The sequence below is a fragment of the Dama dama genome, chromosome 11, assembly GCF_033118175.1.
Source record: "Dama dama isolate Ldn47 chromosome 11, ASM3311817v1, whole genome shotgun sequence".
NCBI classification, from domain to species: domain Eukaryota; kingdom Metazoa; phylum Chordata; class Mammalia; order Artiodactyla; family Cervidae; genus Dama; species Dama dama.
Genome location: NC_083691.1, coordinates 38,166,327 through 38,187,851, shown reverse-complemented (window position 1 = coordinate 38,187,851; position 21,525 = coordinate 38,166,327). Strand labels below are relative to the sequence as shown.

Genomic DNA, 21,525 nt, shown 5'->3' with positions numbered 1-21,525 from the left:
TGTACATTTAAAACTAACACAATATTGTAAGTCAACTATACTTCAATTAAAAGATAATAATCAAGAAATATATAGTAGATGTTAAGTAACAGAAAAGAAACACAAGTAATTTGCAGCAACATGTACAGACCTAGAGATCACCCTATTGAGTGATGTAAATCAGAGAAAGCAAGGATCATATGATATTGCTTATATATAGAATCTTTAAAAAGAGTACAAATGAACCTATTTACAAAACAGAAATTGAGTCACAGATGTAGATTTAGTCTCAACTTATGAAACATTTTACAAATCCACAGGTTATAAAATGAACACATGGAACATGTCTTTAATGGCCAAAGACATGATTAGATGGAACAAAACAATAGGAGGTGCTTTGAGTTACAGCTTCTGACACATCTTACCTGAATTTGAATTGTCTAAGTGTTCCAGCTCACTGTGTGTTCTTTGCCAAGTTATTTAATCTCTCAGTGCCTCAATATCCTCATCTGTAAAGAAAGGGTAATAAAAACATCTCCTCACAGGGGTACCATGAAGATTGAACGAGGGCACACATATAAAGCATATAGTAGAGTAGCAGACACAGTAGGTTCTTAATAAATGTTATCTAATGTTATGTTCACTATTTATTATTCATAATACACATTCAGTCTTGTTAGTTATTAAGAAATCACAAATCAATAATTTAATAAGAAACCATTTACTTCTTTTAGTGAACATAAGGTGAAAAAAGTTCCATCTTCTGGGTGAAGCCTCTGTAACTATCCCAGCTTAAAGAACTCACTCTCCTCTGAATGTTTTGTCTATATTGTTCATTTGAAGAAGCCACAAGTCACAAAAGAAAAGTACAGGCTCCCAGATTTCATGAAAACATCATCCCATTTTTTAGCTGCCGTGTGACCTTTGACAAGTTGCAGAGCCTCTCGGTAAGAAAATGGCCCTCATAGAGGAAGTGAGCTCTCATAGATTATGAATCTGTTGGACATATGAGCCTCTAGAACTATGAGAAAACAAATATGTATTGTTTATAAACCACCACGTCTGAATGCCTAAGACAATCAGAGAAGGAATAAAGAAGGTAAAATGAAATCTTTTCCCTTAATTGATCTGATAGACAGCTGTTCAAATGTAACGCAAACTATGAATTTTGGGTGGTAATGATGTGTCAGTATAGGTTCATCAATTGTAACAAACGTACCTTTCATTTCAGTGTTGCTGAGGGAGGCTATGCATGTGAGGGAAAGGAGGATACAGGAATTACACTCAATTTTAATGCCAACTTAAAACTTATCTTTTCAAAAAACTGTTTAAAAAAATAAAAAAGGTTAAAAAAAGGAAAGAAAGAAAAAAAACAAATGAAACAAATACAAAATAGTTTCAAACATATTAGCTATTATTTCAATAATTACTTTAAATATGAATGATCTAAATACACCAAGCAAAAAAGAAATTGTCAAAGTGGATCAGAAAAACAAGATTCAACTATATGTTATGTTCAAGAAACTCACTTTAAATATAAAGACACAGATTATATATTAAAATACAGTTTAAAGTAAAGGAGTAAAGAAATACATACCATCTAACACTAATTTTTAAAAGCTAGAGTATCTATATTAATTTTAGATAAAGCAGGCTTCAAAAAAAATTATCCAAGATAAAGTGGGCAATAACAGCATGATAAAGGAGTCAATTCTTCAATTTATTTTAGGGTGAGCCACGAAATTCTACCCAATAAATAGTATCTACATTTCTAAAATATACATATCTGTTTAGATACCCCCTTGAATATGTGCCTATATGAAGACAGCAAATCAAATTTAAAGGTGTGTTAATTATTTTAAAAAATGAGTGATTGCCTTTTTAGAGAAACACCCACGGAAACTAACACCAACTAAAATATTATTTTTCTGGGAGGAGCGCAAGGAACTTATAGGTGTGGCAAAGAGAAAAGTGCCTTCACACATGCAGGGAAGTATGAGGTTGACATAGCTGAGCTCAGAAGTCAGGGAGAAAGGGAATTTTCACATGGCTATTAGTGTAAATCCCTAGAATATCTTGAGCTTAGTGTGTAACAAATTGTCAGTTCTTGATAAATGGAATAATTCTGACTCAACTTTTCTCTATTGAAATGCAATTAAATGGGAGATTTCATAACTATAAAGATGAATTTGAGAGTATTAAGAAGGTTGTAAGGTGATTCTCCCAGCCACTGAACTCCCCCAGTTCACACCACCTGGCTCTGCAGCTCCCCTAGGCTGACACTAGATCCAGACTGCCCCCCAGGACTTGACCAAAGGTTCATCTTCTGCATGAAGCCTCCATAACTATTCCAGCTTAAAGAGCACACACTCCTCTGAATGCTTTGTCTCTACTGCTCATTTGGAGAAACTGCAAGGCATAAAAGAAAAGAATATAGGCTTCTGGGTTACACAAAAGGATTATTCCATTTTTAACTGGCATGTGACCTTGGATAAGCTCAAAGCCTCCCAGAACCTTTCTCTTACCTTATTTTGATATAGCCACATTATGTATGTGTCTCGTCTCCTTACAGAGCCAGATACTTAATCTGTGAAGCCCAGGGCAAAATGAAAATATAGCACCTCTTGCTCAAGAAACAAAAAGCTACCACAATATTATAAAGTAATTAGCCTCCAATTAAAATAAATAAATTTTTAAAAAAGAAAAAAAAGCTTTTTCCTTTCTTCCATAGTTTCTCTCTTTCTCTCAACCTATGATGGTGTCTTCGATTTGATAGTTAATGTCACAGTCTCTCAGGCATGGGGATAGTTGGAAGTAACTGCAAATCCTGAGGGGCACCTGGGGCCCCTCACTATGACTCAGCATGCAGGTGTACATGTCTGACCTTGATCATGTCTGCATCTGCACCCAGACTCCACAGTGGAGGCAGAGGAGTGGGCAGTGGAGAGGCCATCCAGGAAGTTGGGGAGAAGCAGGAATTGGGACGACCCACAAGCCACAAATCCAAGCCCCCAGGGCATGCTGCATTGTCCCACTGGACTCTACTTACAAAACACAAATTCAGAAATATAATTAATAAGAATTTCAAGTTGGCAACTCCAAAACGTTAAGTTTGGGGCCCTCTTCTGAGCATGAGTCCTGCATGGGTACTATAGTGATCACATGTCCAAAAAACCAATCCTGACCTTTGGACAGATTTCAGGATCTTGGAGTGTGAGTACTTGTTTTATATCTTTGAATCTTCTATAGCACTTGTGTTTCACTGGCTCATTGCATTAGCTGGTTAATTAACATGATTAATTAACATGGTTAATTGATTACTTTTCAATATGAGAAAATGAGCAAAGAATTATAGGTCTGAGTAGCAAATGAAAAAACTTCCCCAGCTGGATGAGGGTCATTGAGTCTTTATTTAAATGCAGTTGGACCCCTGAAGAAAAAACACATTCCAGAATAAATCCCAATGGATACACTCTATTAAGCATTTCCAGGAATTGGAGGCTAGGGGTGTGGGTAGAACGAGTACATAATTGAATAAACATGGAGCTCAGTATTCCCTGAAGCACCTCTGAGTATCCAGCTTCTTCCTCTGAGGATGTGTGTTTCCAGACATGAACAGATTACACACATGTGTGTATTTTCTATCTGGGATGCAGAAAAGGAAACCAGTTTAGATCAGTCACCCTGCAGAACATTCAGTGATCCACAAAAGCATGTTTCACTGTTCAGTCTTAGGGCAAGTCCTTCACTTTGACCTCTTCTGCCAGGAAAGTCATGGGGATGGTTCAGTGTGGGGACCATGGGGTCCTCACAAAACCTGGGCTCCAGGTGTGGCCCTCACAGCTGTGCTACTTTTGGTTCTCATCACTTAGAATCTGATTTTCATCTTCCAGTGTTCACTTTGATCCTTTCCAGGCCTGACTGCTATGGCTGAAGGAACATACCATCAGCATGAGCTTTCACACCACTTTCTCTAAATTGCTTCAATATGAGCAATCAACAAGGAGTGTGCTATTACTTCTGAATTACCTGTAAATAAGTATAAAGCAGCACGTTATTATCACTTTGTTTCTATTCCTCAAGTAGGCATATTTTCTCCAACTCCTTTTCAGAATAAAAGTACTTTGATTTGATTACTCTTCATAGTGATGAAAAATGAAGTTATTAATCAATATTCCCTTTATCTCTACTTTCATATATTTTATAGAAATGATGTCATCACTCAGGAGACCTTCTTTTAGCAAGATGTTTCCAAATCCTGTTCACAACGCTCTAACGCTCAAGGTTAGCGACCGATTGGAGTCATAATGTATCACTGGTTGTCTCTGAGGGGTTTCAGAGGTTTGGCAGATGTGATTGGACAGACATACAGGCAGCAACAGAAAGTCAGCATTATATAGATTTTGGCAGGCAATGGTCCTTGAGGAAATAACAAAAAGAGAAGAATCTGTGATGCCATAAGAAACAGCTTCCTCCACGTTGCTGTAATTTGAAAAGAATTTCTCTCCTATACAAAAAAACAACTATGTAATAAGTATGGATTTTCTGGAATTGGAAGCTTTCTAGCAATAATTATTAACATGCTATTCTACATGTTCCTATTGCTATTTTTTCAGATGTGTCATTCCTGGCCAGAAATATATATGGAAGATTCAGTAGGAGTACATCATGGCTAAAAGCCCTGGGAGCTGTAATCACAGGGACTGTTATTAGAGTCTTAGATGTAAACTGGTAAAGCAAGATTGTGGGATGGGGGCAGAAGTCCCCTCTACTCTCCACCTCCAGGTGACAAAGGGTGCTCAGATTTCACAGTGAACCATCCGATGCGGGACCATCACAGTCTGGTGTTCAAGACAACAGAGGCAGAGAGACTGAGACAGAATCTCAGCATGAAGGGGATTCCCCCCTCCAGCAAAGAAAGTATAGTGTGAAGTCACAGGGGTTAAAGGCCAGCTGAGTCCTAAATATCAGAAAATGGGGGAGAAGAAAAGGGAAGATGAGATTCCTTCGGGCTTCCTAGGTGTTGAGGGCAGCCCCTCTACGTACCTACACCAGAGAAGGAATCTTGAATGAGGATATTTAATGATGAAAAATTACCCTGTAAGTAAACATCCCTTTCACTCAGAGAGACAGAAGGGAAATAGAAGTCTGATTTATGCAGAACAGCTCTGAAAGTTCCTCCGGATCTGTGGTCTGACCATATCGCACTCATATCGCACCCCTGTTTGATCCACACAAAGAGAGCTTACACCCAGCTGGACATACAGGGTGTGGGGTGATGTGAGGTCCTGGATGTGTGTGCTATGAGATAAAACAGGGCCTTGTTCTTTCCATGGCCCAGCATTGAGCTCTGTGGGCAGAGGAGGCTTTATTTACGCAGGGGCTGGTTTGCCCCACACTGACCTTGGGCACTGGGGTCACACCATCTCCCAGACTCCCTTGTTGTGTTACCCCAGTGCAAGGCAGCACCTACCTAGCTGGCTCCAAAAATCAGAAATGAATAAATATTGTGCATATTTTATCTTCTAGCTTGAACATCGCCTTTCAGTGTGTGTTGGTCGCTCAATCGTGTCTGACTCTTTGTGACCCTGTGGACTGCCCATGGAATTCTCCAGGCCAGAATACTGGAGTGGGTAGCTTATCACTTCTCCAGGGGATCTTCCCAACCCAGGGGTCGAACCCAGGTTTCCCCCATTGCAGGCAGATTATTTACCAGGTGAGCCACAAGGGAAGCCCAAAATGGGCCTATGGAGCATCATATATGTGCCATATATATTCTAAGTTCTATGGAGGTGACAAAAACACCTGTCTTTCTCTCAAGGGAAGATAAGAAACATATAAAATGGAAGAATGGAAGGGAACAAGAGACTAGGTCATGCACGTGGCTTGTAGGATCTCATTTCCCCTACCAGGGATTGGACCTGGGTCCTCAGTAGTGAGGGTGCAGAGTGCTAACCACTGGACTGCCAGGGAATTCCCACTTCCTTAAGACTTTTGGATGAGACTCGTGTTGAGGTCAGGGTTGACCCCTCCCCACACACATATAGGGTGTGGGGTGAGGTGAGTATATTTCATACATACTACACTGATAGCTCAGTTGGTAAAGAATCTGCCTGCAATGCAGGAGACCCCAGCTCTATTTCTGGATTGGGAAGATCCCCTGGAAAAGAGAACACCTACCCACTCCAGTATTCTGGCCTGGAGAATTCCATGGACTGTATAGTCCATGGAGTTGCAAAGAGTTGGACACGACTGAGTGCCTTTCACTTTCACACAAAGTATGGGCTTCCCTGGTAGCTCAGCTGGTAAAGAATCCACCTGCAATGCAGGAGACCCCAGCTCTATTTCTGGATTGGGAAGACCCCCTGGAGAAAGGATAGGGTACCCACTCCAGTATTCATGGGCTTCCCTGGTGGCCCAGACAGTAAAGAATCTACCTGCAATGCGGAAGACCTGGGTTTGATCCCTGGGTTGGGAAGATCCCCTGGAGGAGGGCTTGGCAACCCACTCCAGTATTCTTGCCTGGAGAATTCCGTGGACAGAGGAGCCTGGTGGGCTACAATCCGTGCAGTCACAAGAAGTTCGACATGACTGAGTGACTAAGCACAGCACAGCACACACAAAGTACAGAGGAAGAGGTTCTTCTGATTTTTGAGGCCACTGAAATACAGTATTATATAAGGGAGGAATTATTGTCAAATCCAAGATGCATCCTCATAGGCAGCACAATTGTTGTCTCCCTAAGGAAGCTGCCTCCCAGGAATGTTAATAGATATTAGGAAAAATAAATCAATAAAAGAAAAAAGGAAAACCAGGTTCTATGGTAAGTTAAGTTTAGGAGAATCTGGATGAAACAACATGACATAGATTTCTCCTCTACAAACTCCTTAGCACATTTGATAGGTGAATGTGAGTTGTCAGTTCCTAAGAGGGAAATTATTGAACCCTGAACTCTAGTTAGCTAGTTAACTATTTACTCATTGTGGAGCATCTTCCAGACCAACATTCCATAGGCCCAGAGGAAAATATGTCAACCTCCAATCCTTCATTAGATATGACAGTCAAAATGTATCCTAGGTACTGCAGCGATGTACCAATGTGACTACACATGGCTGAGTGTACAGACGCTTGTCTCCTCTGATTTTGAAGTCACATGGCAGCACGTGAAGAAGAGGACGACCTCTTCACAGATGTCTGCCTCTATCCCAGGCTTCCCGATCTTCTGCAGTTAAAGAGTAAGTTTGGTAAAGATTAGTGAACATATTAAAAACATAAACAAAATCTTACCACAGCTACACTAAACCACTCAAACCAACATTCTGAAAGAGATATAGATAGTGATCAAGCTTTATAACCACATAACCCAGTACTGTGATTGCAATCCATACATAGAAGGATAGCTATGGGCTCAAGAAGGCTTCCCAAGGGGAAATTTATAGATCAGTGATTCATGAGGTATAGTTTTTCTCTTCAGTAATTTAATTTACTAACTTCCATTTGTAAGAGAGAGCAGGAAAAAAAATTAAGACTTTAATTCACCTCCAAGATTGTTTTGAGCATTTACTTGTTTGCCCAAGTGACAATATCTACTTTCTGCTTCTGATGAAAACATCAGAAAAAGATTATGTTAGCATCATCTCTGAAAATTTAATTATCTAAAAACAAGTCAAAGGACAAGGATTCCTTTTAGAGCTCCAGGGAAAAAGAAAAAGATTTAGCCCCAGGATATGGAGAAGCCGTGATGGAGGCAGTGATATTTGAGCTTGGCCTGGAAAATGAATAACGATTACCAGTTAGAGATAAAGGCAAGGGTTGGCACTCCAGGGTGAAGGGACAGCATGTATGAAGGCAGAGAGGAATGAACCATCCTGAATGTTTCCACTAGAGTGAGAACCCTGGTGTAGCTCAAATACAGATTTTTAGCATAGAGTGACAGATACAGCTGGAGAGGCTTTGGAAATCTTATAAAAAAGGGCCTTCTGATCCATTCCAGTGAGCTGGCAGTGAAAATTTCAAAGCGTAGTAGAATCAGTTTACTTAAATACTTTAGAAAAACAGCCTTAGGGAAAATGGAGAAAATGCCCTGGAATATGAGACTGATAACCAGAGCTATCAATTACATCACTGTTGTAAAAGTCCAGGTGAACAAAGCTGTGGACAAAGCCAGGGTTTAGAGTCAATTCTAAGATGAAATGACAAGGTTAGTAACTAACTGTATGTGGTGGTAAGAAGAGTCACAGAGAGTCCTTAGTTTTCTAACCAGATGTATGGTCCTGTCACTGAGAGAGTTCAGGATTGCAGAGGAAGATATAGGTTTGGTGGGAGTAGCTAATAGAATATGTTTGCATGCTTGCATGCTCAGTTGTGACCAACTCTTTGTAACCCCATGGATTGTAGCCCACCAGGCTCCTCCATCGATGGGATTTCCCAGGCAAGAATACTGGAGTGGGTTACTATTTCCGCCTCCAGAGGATCTTTCTGACCCAGGAATCCAACCCGCATCTCCTGTGTCTGCTGCATTGACAGATAGATTCTCTACCACCGCACCACTTGGGAAGCCCTAATAGAACAGCTTAGCCTAAGCAAAAACATCACAGTGGCTCAGTTGAAGGTACGAAGAGGAAGCCATGCCACGTTCTTACAGGAGCTGCTCTCTGCAAGGTCCATAGTTTCTTATCTTGTTTGATTTTAGGGATGATTCTTTTCCTAAATCTCAGTAATATCAATGTATAAAATACCCACAGCCACGGCTTCAATTGGACCAACAGTTGTCATCAATCATACTGCTCATTTTGATATCTTCAACTTCAACATATGATGAGTCAGATCAGCTCCATGTCAAAATGCCTTGCCAACCAGGCGGATATTCCAAAAGGCTTCCTGGTATGCCGGAATGTGGCACAGATATGGAAAATGGAGAAAGATAAGTCTTAGGCCCCACCTGTTCACACCTAGCCTGAGTAAAGCTGGTCAAGTACAAATATGAGAACACTTTTTATCTGAATGCACACCTGTCATCTCAGCTTCATTGCTTTGGTGAAGTCAAGATGAAGTTCACAGTGAGTAGATTGTTCCTTTTGAATTTATTACCTTATAATTGGAAACTGCTAATATTCTCAGCTTAGTGGGGGTATGCTTTTTATTATAATATCACTGTCTTGGAAAAATTTGTAAAAATAAGAATAATCCTTTTTTACAGAATCATGGCATTTATAAGCATCTCCATAGAAAAGGATAATTATACTGGAATTAGTCAGCTGCCTGAGCATCTTATACGATGCTATCTTTAAAGAAAATTGCTTTCTGGATCTGTTGATTCAGATCTGGGCACAGAGCAAACAGTTGCTAACTCTATAGGAAATGTCTGATTTTTCATTACATTCTTGAATTCCTTTTTTGACAAAAAAAACTACTGAGCAGGTTCAGGCAAGATAAAAAGCTTATTTTCAAAACAAATTAGTGAAAGACTTACTGTCACATTCCCTCCTGTGAAATGGATCTCTAAGTAAAAAGTTTTGCCTTGAACCCTGTCTATAGTCTTATAGTCATGAAAACACTAGCAGCATGAAGCTAGTTCATCAGCTCATTTGTTTCATGTGAAAAGCTGAGAGAGTAGCAAATGGACAGCAAAATTCTGCCAAAGCAACTGGTGATGCTGTCTGTCTCATAACAGGATGCAAAAGGGCTAGAGTAGAGTGAATAAACATTCATATTTTGACATACTAAACATTAAAACATATGACAGTAGATTCTGCTTCATAATGGAGTTGCAAGTGTGAAATAGTTTTCTGGAAATAAGTGCTAATGATAGGAAGGTTAAGAAAAAAAAAAAAAGCTTCAGACACAGGTTAAATCTGATTTCTCTTGCAGTTGTGGTATGAACAAAGGGTACACCCTTGGCCAAGTCACTCAACTTCTGAAGCTCCATTTTCTCATCTGCGAAGAATTATGTTGTACTAATAGATCTTTAAAATTTCTTCCACCTCTGATTTTTTTTCGTCCTCCTTTTTAAACTATCAGGGACATCGAACACTTTTTTTTTTTAATTATCTTGAATCAATAGTGCAGGTCTCAAACCATTTTGTTCCAGGCAAAGAAAATGAACATAGGGACCCAGAATTGTACATCCTGCATAAAGCTCTGTGTTCTGAGAACCAGTATCATGTACTCAATGACAACTATGATTACCCCAGGTATCCTGGGACAGTGATTGACTTCCCTTCTACTAAGCACACTTGATAGCCAGATACTCCATCTTTGGCTTCTCATCATTCATATCCAACCTGGTTACTAATCCATTGCTTTGAATATATATATATATATATATATATATATATATATATAGTAAATGCAGACAAATACTATTTGATTTCACTTACATGAGATACCTAGAATAGTTAAATTCATAGAGTCAAAAAGTACATTGATAGATGCCAGGGGCCAAGCGTGGGATGGGAAGGGGAAATAGGGACAATAGTATGAATGTACTTAGTGTCACTGAACCATACAGTTAAATATGGTTAAAATAGTATGTTTTATATTGTGTGACTTTTACCACAATAAGAATTTTTTTTAATAAAAAGACTGCTTCTGAGATTAGGAGGTCTTGGAAGAAGAGAAAGCATTCAGGTCAATAATTTGATCTGGAAATTAGTCCTATTTGATTTCTAGACCACATTAAGAAAGTTATCTTAATTCACTTTCAGGTCTGCTTCTCAGAACTTAAAACCATTTTCATGCCATGTATGCTATTATTCAGTGTCAATGCTATTTTTCAATATACTTACACTTCTTCAGTTTTTCGTTAGACCTACATTAAAAATTCTAAAACAATCAACATAATTATTTATAATTAACCTAAAATTCAACATTATCATTGAATTTTCTACAGTTTAAAAAAATTGAAGATCAAAGAAGAAGAAAAGACAGATCACTCAACAAATTTAGTAAGCACTTTTATAAGTTTAGCTAGAAAAAGATGATGAGGACATCGTTTTGCCGTTTAACAATAGACCAATGTTATTTGTGATTTCAGATTGTCTTTGCTGGACTTCTTGGCATCTTCCTGACTCCTACTCTTGCTGGCTATGTAAGTTTTATTTTTTAAAGTGTGTTACCAAAATGCATTTGCAAAAAAAAAAAAAAAAGTGGTATTAAATCATTGTCCATTTCTTGTAAATTTCAGGATATCAATGTCAATGATAACAACAACAGTGGTGGAAGTGGGCAGCAGTCAGTGAGTGTCAACAATGAACATGGCGTGGCCAATATTGACAATAACAACGGATGGGGCTCCTGGAATTCCCTCTGGGATTACGGAAGTGTAGGTAGTCAACATGCAATTTCTCTTCTTTGCAAACATGGCATTTCTTTGTAAACAATAATGTGCCTGCTAACCACAAAAAAACAAAAAATTATGTAAATTCTAACTGCACATAAGAAGAGAGTTATAAGTAAAAGTGTCTCTTTTGCTTACTCAGCTTACATTCCTAGATAAAATTGCTGTCAATAAGTTTCTCATAGTAAGTTAAAATTCAAGTCAGTGAATGTTAATTAGAATCCAGTGAACGGTATGAGGCTATAAAACAAGTGCAACATCCTTTGGCCTTACCTGCAGAAACCCTCAATAAAGATGAAAGACCTTCATAATATTACTGTTGCCAAACCATAATCCATATCATTCTACTGTCAATTTCCTAAAAAGATAGAAATTGACATTTCATTTATAATTCAAAAGGACCAAAGTAAATGTAACTGACAATATTAATTTAATGTAGGGGGAGCTAAAAATACAACAAAAAAATAATACCCACTTGGCTCTAGTTAGAAAACCTAACTCTGCAATTGTCAGCTCTATATTTAACAAAATTTGTCTTTTAGAAAAGGCAACTCTGTAGTTTCAGCTTTATCATCTGGTCAATTAGAAAACTAATTACTATCCTGCTACTGCTGCCGCTGCTACTAAGTCACTTAAGTTGTGCCCGACGCTATGCGACCCCATAGACGGCAGCCCACCAGGCTCCACCGTCCCTGGGATTCTCCAGGCAAAAACACTGCAGTGGGTTGCCATTTCCTTCTCCAATGTGTGAAAGTGAAGGTGCTCGGTCATGTTCGACCCTTTGCGACCCCATGCACTGCAGCTTACCAGATTCCTCCATCCATGGGATCTTCCAGGCAAGAGTACTGGAGTGGGTTGCCATTGCCTTCTCCAACTATCCTGCTAGCCTCCTTGAAATGTTGTGAAGATCAAAGGAGATTAAAATATGAAAGTATTTAAAAATTTATTTCAGCAAAACAAACATATAGGGAGACTCTTGCTGGGCTAGAGTCTGAAGTGAATTCAACAGTCTCTCCCTCAAAGAGTTTGTGATCTATGCTTCCGAATGTCAGCAATAAATATGATTGCAAAACAGGGCCAGATCCAGCACTCTCATCTCAGGTCATTGTGATCTCACAATTCCATTTCCCTCTGCTGGTGAAACTAATTTCTGACAAGAAAGACACCTTGGAGAACATACTGTTTACCACCCACCATCTTCTTTAATAGGGCTTTGCTGTAATCAGATCCTTTAAGAAGAAGTCATGCATTGTGCACAAAATGAACAAAGAAGTCATGCCCTCTATTCAAGCCCTTGATATGCTGGCCAAGAAAAACAAGGTAAAAGCAAAAGTCATTTTATTCTTTTGCTCGGGGGCGGGGGGGGGGGGGGTCTTATGATTTCCAATAAACCATGAGAAGGTCACAGTTGCTCCCTCTTGACCACATAGTACATTGTCATGTGCAGCACAAAAGGGGGAGAGGAATTGGAACTGCCTGACGAGAGGCAACTGCCATCAAACTCAAACCTGCCCCTCTGGAGTCTGATCAGAACACCTCACTCTTACTAATAGGGGAACAAAGCTCTGTTCACATCAAGGGGAGTCCTCCACACTTTAAGGACATTCTCCCAGAAGATTTGGGTTAGGGTTATTAGATTTAACAAACAAAAACAGAGGATACCCAATTAGGTTTGAATTTCAGATAAACAGTGGATTTTTTTTTTTTCCTAACTATGTCCCATGCAATATTTGGGACATGCTTACAAACGATCTGTTGTTTACCTGAAATCAAAATTTAACTGGGTGTCCTGTATTTTATCTGGTAACCCTAGGAGTGGTGGGCAGGGAGAGGGGAACTATCACTAAAATGTCAGCCTGAGTTTATATTTGTATAACTGATAAGTGGGTATCTTTCATTGATAGTGTAAAGAAAACAAACTGCATTTTCAGAGACTGATTATCATATAGCTCAATCCAAGGAATATAAGATGACCAAACGAGCTACAACCTTCAGTGTAAATTTACCCTGACTTATGCTGTTGTAAAAAGCTGATGTTTTGAATCAGCTAAATCCCTTAGGACATTTCAAAGTGCTGAGATATACAGGGTTGTAATTGGTTCTCCTTCATTTTGATTATGGAAATATTATAGCCCAGAAATATGCCCTGTCAGCCTAGTTGTTGTTCAGTCCCTCAGTTGTCCTACTCTTTGCGACCCCGTGAACTGCAGCACGCCAGGCTTCCCTGTCCTTCACTATCTCCTGGAGTTTGCTCAGACTCATGCCCATTAGTCAGTAGTGCCATCTAGCCACCTCATCCTCTGTCGTCCCCTTCTCCTCTTGCTCTCAACCTTTCCCAGCATCAGGTGAGTCTTTTCCAATGAGTCAGTTCTTCGCATCAGGTGGCCAAAGTATTGGAGTTTCAGCTTCAGCCTCAGTCCTTTCAATGAATAGTCAGGGTTGATTTCCTTTAGGATGATCTGGTGTGATCTCCTTGCAGTCCAAGGGACTCTCAAGAGTCTTCTCCAACACCACAGTTCTAAAGCATCAATTCTTCGGCACTCAGCCTTCTTTATGGTCCAACTCTCACATCCATACACAGTGACTGTAAAAACCATAGTCTTGACTATTCAGACCTTGTTGGCAAAGCAATGTCTCTACTTGGCCTTGTATACAAGCCCCAATTCAACAAACCACTGGGTTTAACACTCCTCTCTCTTCCTTGCCACCTGTCTTCCCCACACTCAGCTCCAGGGTAGAGGACCAGAGGGACCACCTCCCAAGAGCCTGATCTACTCTGTCAAGCCTGACAAAGTCAACAACCTGGACCAGTTTGGAAAATCCATTGTTACCATGTGCCAGGGGATTCCAACATACATGGCTGAAGAGATTCAGGGTGAGGAACCCCCTACTGTGCATTCTGAGTTAGTGCTGGTAGGATTGTCAGACTGTTTTCAGGCATGTCCACCGAGGACACAATTTCTCAGGAGGTGGTAATCAAAACTAACACTTATGTAGTGCTTGCTCTGTGCCATGCACCATTCAGTGGGCTTTAAGTGAGTTAGCTCATTTACTCGTGATCCCAGTCTTATGTGATAGACTTTATTGTTATTCTCACTTTCCAATGAGGAAACAGGCACAGAAAGAGGACACAAACTCCTTGCCTGGGTCTTTCCTAAGTATTTTGGCTTTGGACTCTGTGATTTTTAACCATTCTGAAATATTTCCTTTCATGGGTGAATTTAGAGTAAACTCAAGAAACTCATAAATCACTAAATGCAAGGAGAATGCTGATAGAATCTATTGGTTTTTTATAGCTCAAACAATCACCAATTCTGAGCATTCAAACAATAATTTACACAGAAACAGAGTGTCCACTCAGGAACTGAATAAAACACCAACTTTTTAGATCTCTTAATTGGTTAATTTATGGCTAGCTAGCTAAATCTTGAAATTATTGCAGAGTTGGTTTGAAAACTGTGCAACATTCCTCACCACCATCCCCCTAAAAACAGGTCGTTGAAAAGGCATTGATAGTGCTTTCCTCTTTTTTTTTATCAGGAGCAAACCTGATTCTGTACCCAGAAAAGTGCATCAAGGTTGATATATTCTGGATTCTGAACATTGCCTTATGTGAAGAAGCAATGGAGAACTAAAAAAAAAAGTTCCTGTGGGTTTAGTCATCAGAATTTTCTATTCAGAAAAATGTGGGTTCTAATGGTGTTTATCATATCATTCTGAAATGTTCTCTCCTAGTTCTGTTTGGTTTCCTTTAGTGTCAATAAACCTATTTAGCACTGAGTTCACCTCATACTAAAATTCTTTAGTATTTCTATTTGGAAAGCACAGGGTCAAAAGTGCTGTATGGTGGCAGCGAGTTGTCGAAGTGCATTAGACCCAAATGTTAGCCTATATTCAGAACCTGTCCCTTATAAAGAGCCCCTTCAGCTGCTTCAGACACTACTAACCACAGCTCTGGGAATAGTTCCAAGACCATCCAACTGCTCTGAAGACTGCCCTATAGTTGATGTGCATAGTAACATTTCAGATCAACAGAAATCCACTCAACGTAGCATAAGCCAAAAGAGGGGGAAGGGTATTGCAAAGATATTAGAATATCTAAAATTACTCTTAGAGAAAGAAAAGGAGAAGGCGACTTGGGTCTTGGAGCCAAGACCCAAGTCTCCTTCTCTCTGAAACCGCATATAGTTCTTCTCTGCTCCTCTCAAATTCAACTTCTCTCTTCTTTCTATCTTGATGACTTTTTCTGTATTCATGGCAGAAGATGGCTGAACCAGAATGTCATCCCCATCTCCCATGTTTTTGTGTCTTTCAAGCTCACAAGATCAAGTCTCATACTTTTGAATCCATATTCCAAATTTTCTTCACAATGCATGGTTCAAGAGCCCACAACTTCCACTCTTTGATGGGCAGGGGAGTGAAGTCAAATGGTACACACACAGCATTGAGGTCTCTACTGAAGGAGAATAATTTCAGAGAAAACAGAGGTGCCAATTGGTGTGTGTTCTAATATGAAAGTACATCTCATTTTAAAAAATTACTCCCACATATATTTTTTTATATCCTGGATACCATAAGAGGATATTAATCCACTACCATGTCTTCATATAAGATACCCCTAAATAACCTAACAAACAAAACTAAGGACATTGAAATAGTGGAAATGGCATTGGAAAAATGCCCATATTTACCAGCCCCTTATTGGGAAAAATTATAATTTTTAAAATTTTGAAACAATTCTGATCTTGGTTCGAGGCAGCAGTGAGTGGTAGCATGAAGTGAGGTCCTGCCTGCCTGCCTAAGCATTGGATCTGGGAAGCCTGTATGAAAAACAGGAATCCCTGCTACCAGACAGCAAAGACTAGAGGCTAGAAGCTACTTTTCTTTGCCCCCAGCAAAAAATGCATTTATCCCAGAGGCAAAAACTGTTCCTGCAAGTACAAAGTTTATTATTAGAGACATCGCGCAACAACGAGTGGTAGAGCCCCCAGAGAAGTGGCTTGTTTAATGTAGAAGCAAGACAGGGATGCACACCCAGAGAGGAAGGATGTGATCACCCCTCCTAGTGAGGAGGAGTGCAGTGAAGACGCAGTTAAGTTATTTACATGGGCCAGTTTTTCTGGATCTTTGTTTATCTCTAACTAATTATCTGATTTCTTTTTCCACAGCTGACCTACCCTAAGACCCTCCCTGACATGCCTGTGCAAGTTTTTTCTAAGATGGATTCCAGCCCAGAGGCCTATGAAATATTATCATTACATATTATGGGATGGTACTACCTCCTTTGGTCCCCCAAGGAGTCTTTCTATGCATATGAAATGTCTCCCTTGCCACAAGGATGGGAAATATACAACGTCCTGCTCTTTTAACAGGGTTTAGTTTTATTCTATCCTTGCCATAAAAATGTCCAGTGTCCAGCTATTTACCCTATTCCTGTTGCTGGTTTTTATATTAACGTGTAGATCCCAAAATATAGACAGGAGTCCAGTCGTAAATATGTAGTCCTGGAGCCTGTTTGTCTCTTGCTTCAGGAAATATAAACAAGGGGCTGGTAATGAATGTCCGACCTGGAGCTCATCTTCTCACCTCAGGAGGTGTGAACAGAAGGCGAGTTGTAAATGCCTAGCCTGAAGTCCATCTATCTCCTGCCTCTATTCCACTGCTGTTCATAAGAAGTGTGCTACCGTCAGAGCAGAGCTTCCAAAATACCCTGAAGCCATGAGATGTGGAAACCTGTCAAAGATCCATTAAAAATAAAAGTCTTAACATACTGCCCTCCTATGAGCAAGAAGGAAAAAGAAAACCAGGACTCCCCAACTAGACACAATGTCATGAAGCTGACTTAAGTGAACCAGAAAGTCTCATGTTTCTTAGAAGAATTGTCTCATCACTATTTCAGGATAAGAAATTGAATTCAATGGGAAGTAAAAATTTTAGATTATATACACCTATCAAATATATGAAAGAAAAATTGTAAGAATTCCAGAATTTAACAATCTGAGTATACTATTAAAGATTTTAACACATATTTTTCCATTACTTGTAAACAGCTAAGAAAAAATGAATGTAATTAACAGTAACAAGCTTATTTTGATCAACATATATATAGAACACTACAGAAATCACATTCTTCTTAAGCATATACGGGACATATACAAATATTGATCACATGCTGAGGCATAAAGCAGATCTCAAAAACATTCAATGATTGGTATCAAAAAGATCACACTTTTATAGACCTCAATTTAATTAAGAGAGTATAAACATTCCCCTCTGAATAAAACAAGATGGTCTCATTTGTTTTGAAATTAGGCAACATAATTCTAAATAACACTTGAGCCAAACAAAAATTCATGATGAAAAGTACAATTTATTTAGAACAGTGCAGTAATGGAAGTGCTACATGTCAAAAGCTTGTGAGCAGCAGCTATTAACAACTTACTGTTTTAAACGTTCATTTTACAAAAAAAGAAAAGCTAAAAACTGAGTCAACCATTCAACTCTAAAAATAAAGGAAGACAATAAAATATCCAAAATCAGTAGAAGGAAAAAAATAATATGGATAAGTTGACTAAAAAATATTGGTCACAACCTGTAAATAAGAGAGTTGTTTTATTTGGTGGGCATATTAAGGACTTCTGAACCCAGAGGCCAGCATCTCAGTAGCCCTGAGAAAACTGCTCTTACAGGCAGGAAAGGAAGTCAGGCTATATACAAGTTTGCAACAAAGCGAGCAGGCAGTCTGAACATCAAAGACTACTGTTAGTAAGGAAAACCAGATACCTAGCTAAGGAAATTAGCGTTCTTCAGTGTATAGGAAGATGCAAGCCTCTGGACTCACTGAATTCATTCCTTTCACATGCACCTCTGCTATCTGGGGCCATATCCTATTTCCTAATTGTTTACATCCTCCATTCACTCCTGTTCAAGAAGAAGCAGATGGCTGCTGCTTGCATTCCCCAGCTCCTCAGCAGTCACCGTGGGGATGGGGAATCTGCTGGATCACAGGCATTGTCTTCTGTTTTGGGGAGCTCTCATTCACATTTGGAGCCCTGAAATCGCTGATAGCTATGACATTTCTGGTTGATTGATATGGCCAGAGATATTCCATTTCACAGATGGTGGCAGATGTAAGTAACATAGAAAACAACTATACACTAGTAAAACTCAACAACGTCAAAAACTGGTTCTTTGGGAAGGCAGAAAATTGACAAGCTTTAGGTAAAATTAGCCAGAAATAAGAGATAAATTATAAGCAATGCTAGTAATAAAAATAATACTAACCTACAAATACCACAAATATTAAGATGTCAATAAAATGGTATTATGAATTTTATATAGATGAATTTGAAAACTTGGGTAAACTGAATATCTAAAAACTTAACCTACCAAAGCTCACTCAAGAAGAAATAACAAACCTGAATAATTATGGCCAGAAAAGGAGTTAGTGAAAAGTATAAAAACTTCACACAAGAAAATTACAAGCCAAAATAGTTTCTACATTGAGATTTTACCAACATTGAAAATATAGACTATTCTAATCATAAAACTATTCAAATGTATGGGGGCAAGGGGAGAAGTACTCTCCAGTTCCCTTCATAAGAATATTTAGTTGATTCCAAAACGTGATAGGTATGAGAAAGGAAAAGTACAGGACAATCTTTGTCATAAAAATAGGTGCAAAATATCTCAATGAAATGATAGCAAACTTATCAAGCAAAGTGTAGAAAAGGTAATACAGTGTGGCCATGTGGAATTTTCCCTAGCCATGCCAGGTGGTTTGATATTTAGTTCAGTTCAGTTCAGTCACTCAGTTGTGTCTGACTCTTTGGACTGCAGCATGCCAGGCTTCCTTATCCATCACCAACTCCTGGAGCTTGCTCAAACTTTTGTCTATCAAGTTGGTGATGTCATCCAATCATCTCATCCTCTGTCGTCCCCTTCTCCTCCTGCCTTCAATCTTCAAGTTTGTTTATCTTCTGGGAAAGATCGAAGGTTTTATAGTTACAAACCAATAATGTAGTTTGCCACAATAAAAATCAAAAGACAACAAACTTACTAAATATCTTAATAGCAGCAGAATTACCTAATAGAGCTGAATATATATTCACAATAAACAAGCAGTTTTTAGGAAACTTGGAATTAAAAGAAAATTCATTAAACAGACCAAAATCATCAAAGAAAACTGTAAACATCAATTAGAACAATGAAAACATTTCCACCGAAACAAGAAACAAAGCCAGATGCCTGCCATCACAACTTCTAGAAACATTGTACTGAAAGTTAGTATAGTTAAAAAAAAAATTATCTATAAAAATTAGAAGAAAAAACTATCATTATGCTGAAATGCCAAGGTTTTCTGTGTAAAAATTACAAATCTATAGATAATTTATGGGAGTCAGCATTTGGAAATTTTTCTGAATACAAAAATATTAAGTATGAATTATATTTCAATATGTCAGCAGCAAACATACAGAAAGTTTAATTTTTTAAAAACATTGATAACAGGAATAAGAGCAGCAACAGATATGATATGCCTAGGGAAAAATATTTGATTTATTTAAGAATATTTCTTAAGTATATGCTACATGTATAGCACTATTGTACACACTTGAAATCCATCAGCAAATAAAAATTCAAAGATCCTTGTTTCATACAGGTGACATTTTAGTTAGAGGAGACAAAAATAAATGACAAACATGATTAACAAACAAACAGAGGTAAATAGGATATTTGTTAGGACAGTATTGTGTACTATTAATGAATAAAATATAAAATGAGAAATGCTAAGGGAAAAATGCAGAGCGGGTGACATGTGAACAAAGAATGAAGGAGATAAAGGAGTCAGCAATGTCAATATTTTGGGGAGAAAAGTATTAAGGGCAAAGGGAAAAGCCAATGGTAAGGCCTAAGGCAGAAGTATGTCTGGCACATTAAAAGTATAGTAAGGAGGTCAATGGGGCTGAAGCAGAAGAAGCAAAATGGGGAGTAGAAGGAGATAAAGGTACAGAGGTAATGGGGCACCAGATCACCATGAGCTATATAGGCAACTGTTAGAACTTTGCAAAATAGTAAAATAAAGAAATATTGCAGAAATTCAAGCCAAGATGGGATACAATCTTACTAAGTAATAAATTAAAGATCTACCAGACTTCTATGGAAATTTTGTTGAGAGACATTAAGTAAACTCAATAAATGCAGACAAACCATGGTCATGAATTAGGAACTCAATATCATAAGAACATAAGCTCTCCTTCAATCTATAGATTCAGTACGTTGTGTTGCTCAGTCGTGTTAGACGCTTTGTGACCCCATGGACTGCAGCATGCCAGGCTTCCCTGTTCTTCACTGTCTTCCAGAGTTTGCTCAAACTCATGTCCATTGAGTCGGTGATGCCATCCAAACAGCTTACCCTCTGTGACCCCCTTCTCCTCCTGCCCTCTGTCTTTCCCAGCATCAGGGTCTCAAAATAAATTTCCAACAGGTCATGTATATGGATCTGTGTGTGATTAATGATGAGTTAAATTTAGAATGTTCATTGAAGACTAAGGGGCCAGTTAGGAGAAAATTCTCCAAGGGTTCATGATGTTTCTATACATTTTTTAAGTAGAGGTCCTTTGTTCTCAACTATTTTTGTAAAGATGTTTATATAACAAATAGCCTTGGAAGATAAAGATAGTGTCTCTCTTTAGCACAAAAAGGCTTCCCTGGTGGCTCAGCTGGTAAAGAATCTGCCTGCAATGTGGGAGACCTATTCGATCCCTGGGTTGGGAAGATCCCCTGGAGAAGGAAATGGCAACCTATTCCAGTATTCTTGCCTGGAAAATTCCATGGACAGAAGAGCCTGGTGGGCGATAGTCCTGGGGTTGCAAAGAGTCTGACATGACTGAGCACACACAGGATACAGGATGGAATAAAAAGAAATGGATAAATGAAGCTGGAACCCTACCTCAAACCATATTAAAAAATAAACTTCAAGTATATTAAAGAAATCTAAATATGAAATGCTCAAAATTCTCCAAGCCAGGCTTCAGCAATACGTGAATCGTGAAATTCCAAATGTCCAAGCTGGTTTTAGAAAAGGCAGAGGAACCAGAGATCAAATTGCCAACATCTGTTGGATCATCGAAAAAGCAAGAGAGTTCCAGAAAAACATCTATTTTTGCTTTATTGACTATGCCAAAGCCTTTGACTGTGTGGATCACAAT

General features: G+C 38.8%; 1 protein-coding gene across 2 annotated transcripts; it reads left to right on the top strand.

Moving 5' to 3' along the window:
- Positions 1 to 9,016: 9,016 nt before the first annotated feature.
- Positions 9,017 to 16,522, top strand: GKN1 (gastrokine 1). Of its 2 annotated transcripts, XM_061156243.1 has the most exons (7): positions 9,017 to 9,038; positions 11,015 to 11,068; positions 11,165 to 11,302; positions 12,527 to 12,637; positions 14,045 to 14,192; positions 14,858 to 14,966; positions 16,486 to 16,522. In XM_061156243.1, the coding sequence occupies exons 1-6, from the start codon at positions 9,027 to 9,029 to the stop codon at positions 14,950 to 14,952; spliced, it is 558 nt and encodes a 185-aa protein (XP_061012226.1). In that variant the 5' UTR covers positions 9,017 to 9,026; the 3' UTR covers positions 14,953 to 14,966; positions 16,486 to 16,522. The 2 variants fall into 2 exon arrangements, with proteins under 2 accessions (XP_061012226.1, XP_061012225.1); XM_061156242.1 differs by lacking the exon at positions 16,486 to 16,522 and having other exon boundaries at positions 14,858 to 15,066.
- Positions 16,523 to 21,525: the final 5,003 nt, after the last annotated feature.

What these genes read in the sequence shown, in the direction of transcription:
- GKN1 (XM_061156243.1), top strand. An exon ending in TGCTGGCCAAGAAAAACAAG is followed by an intron (nt 12,638 to 14,044) that starts GTAAAAGCAAAA and finishes CCCCACACTCAG; the next exon opens with CTCCAGGGTAGAGGACCAGA. An exon ending in CATGGCTGAAGAGATTCAGG is followed by an intron (nt 14,193 to 14,857) that starts GTGAGGAACCCC and finishes TTTTTTTATCAG; the next exon opens with GAGCAAACCTGATTCTGTAC.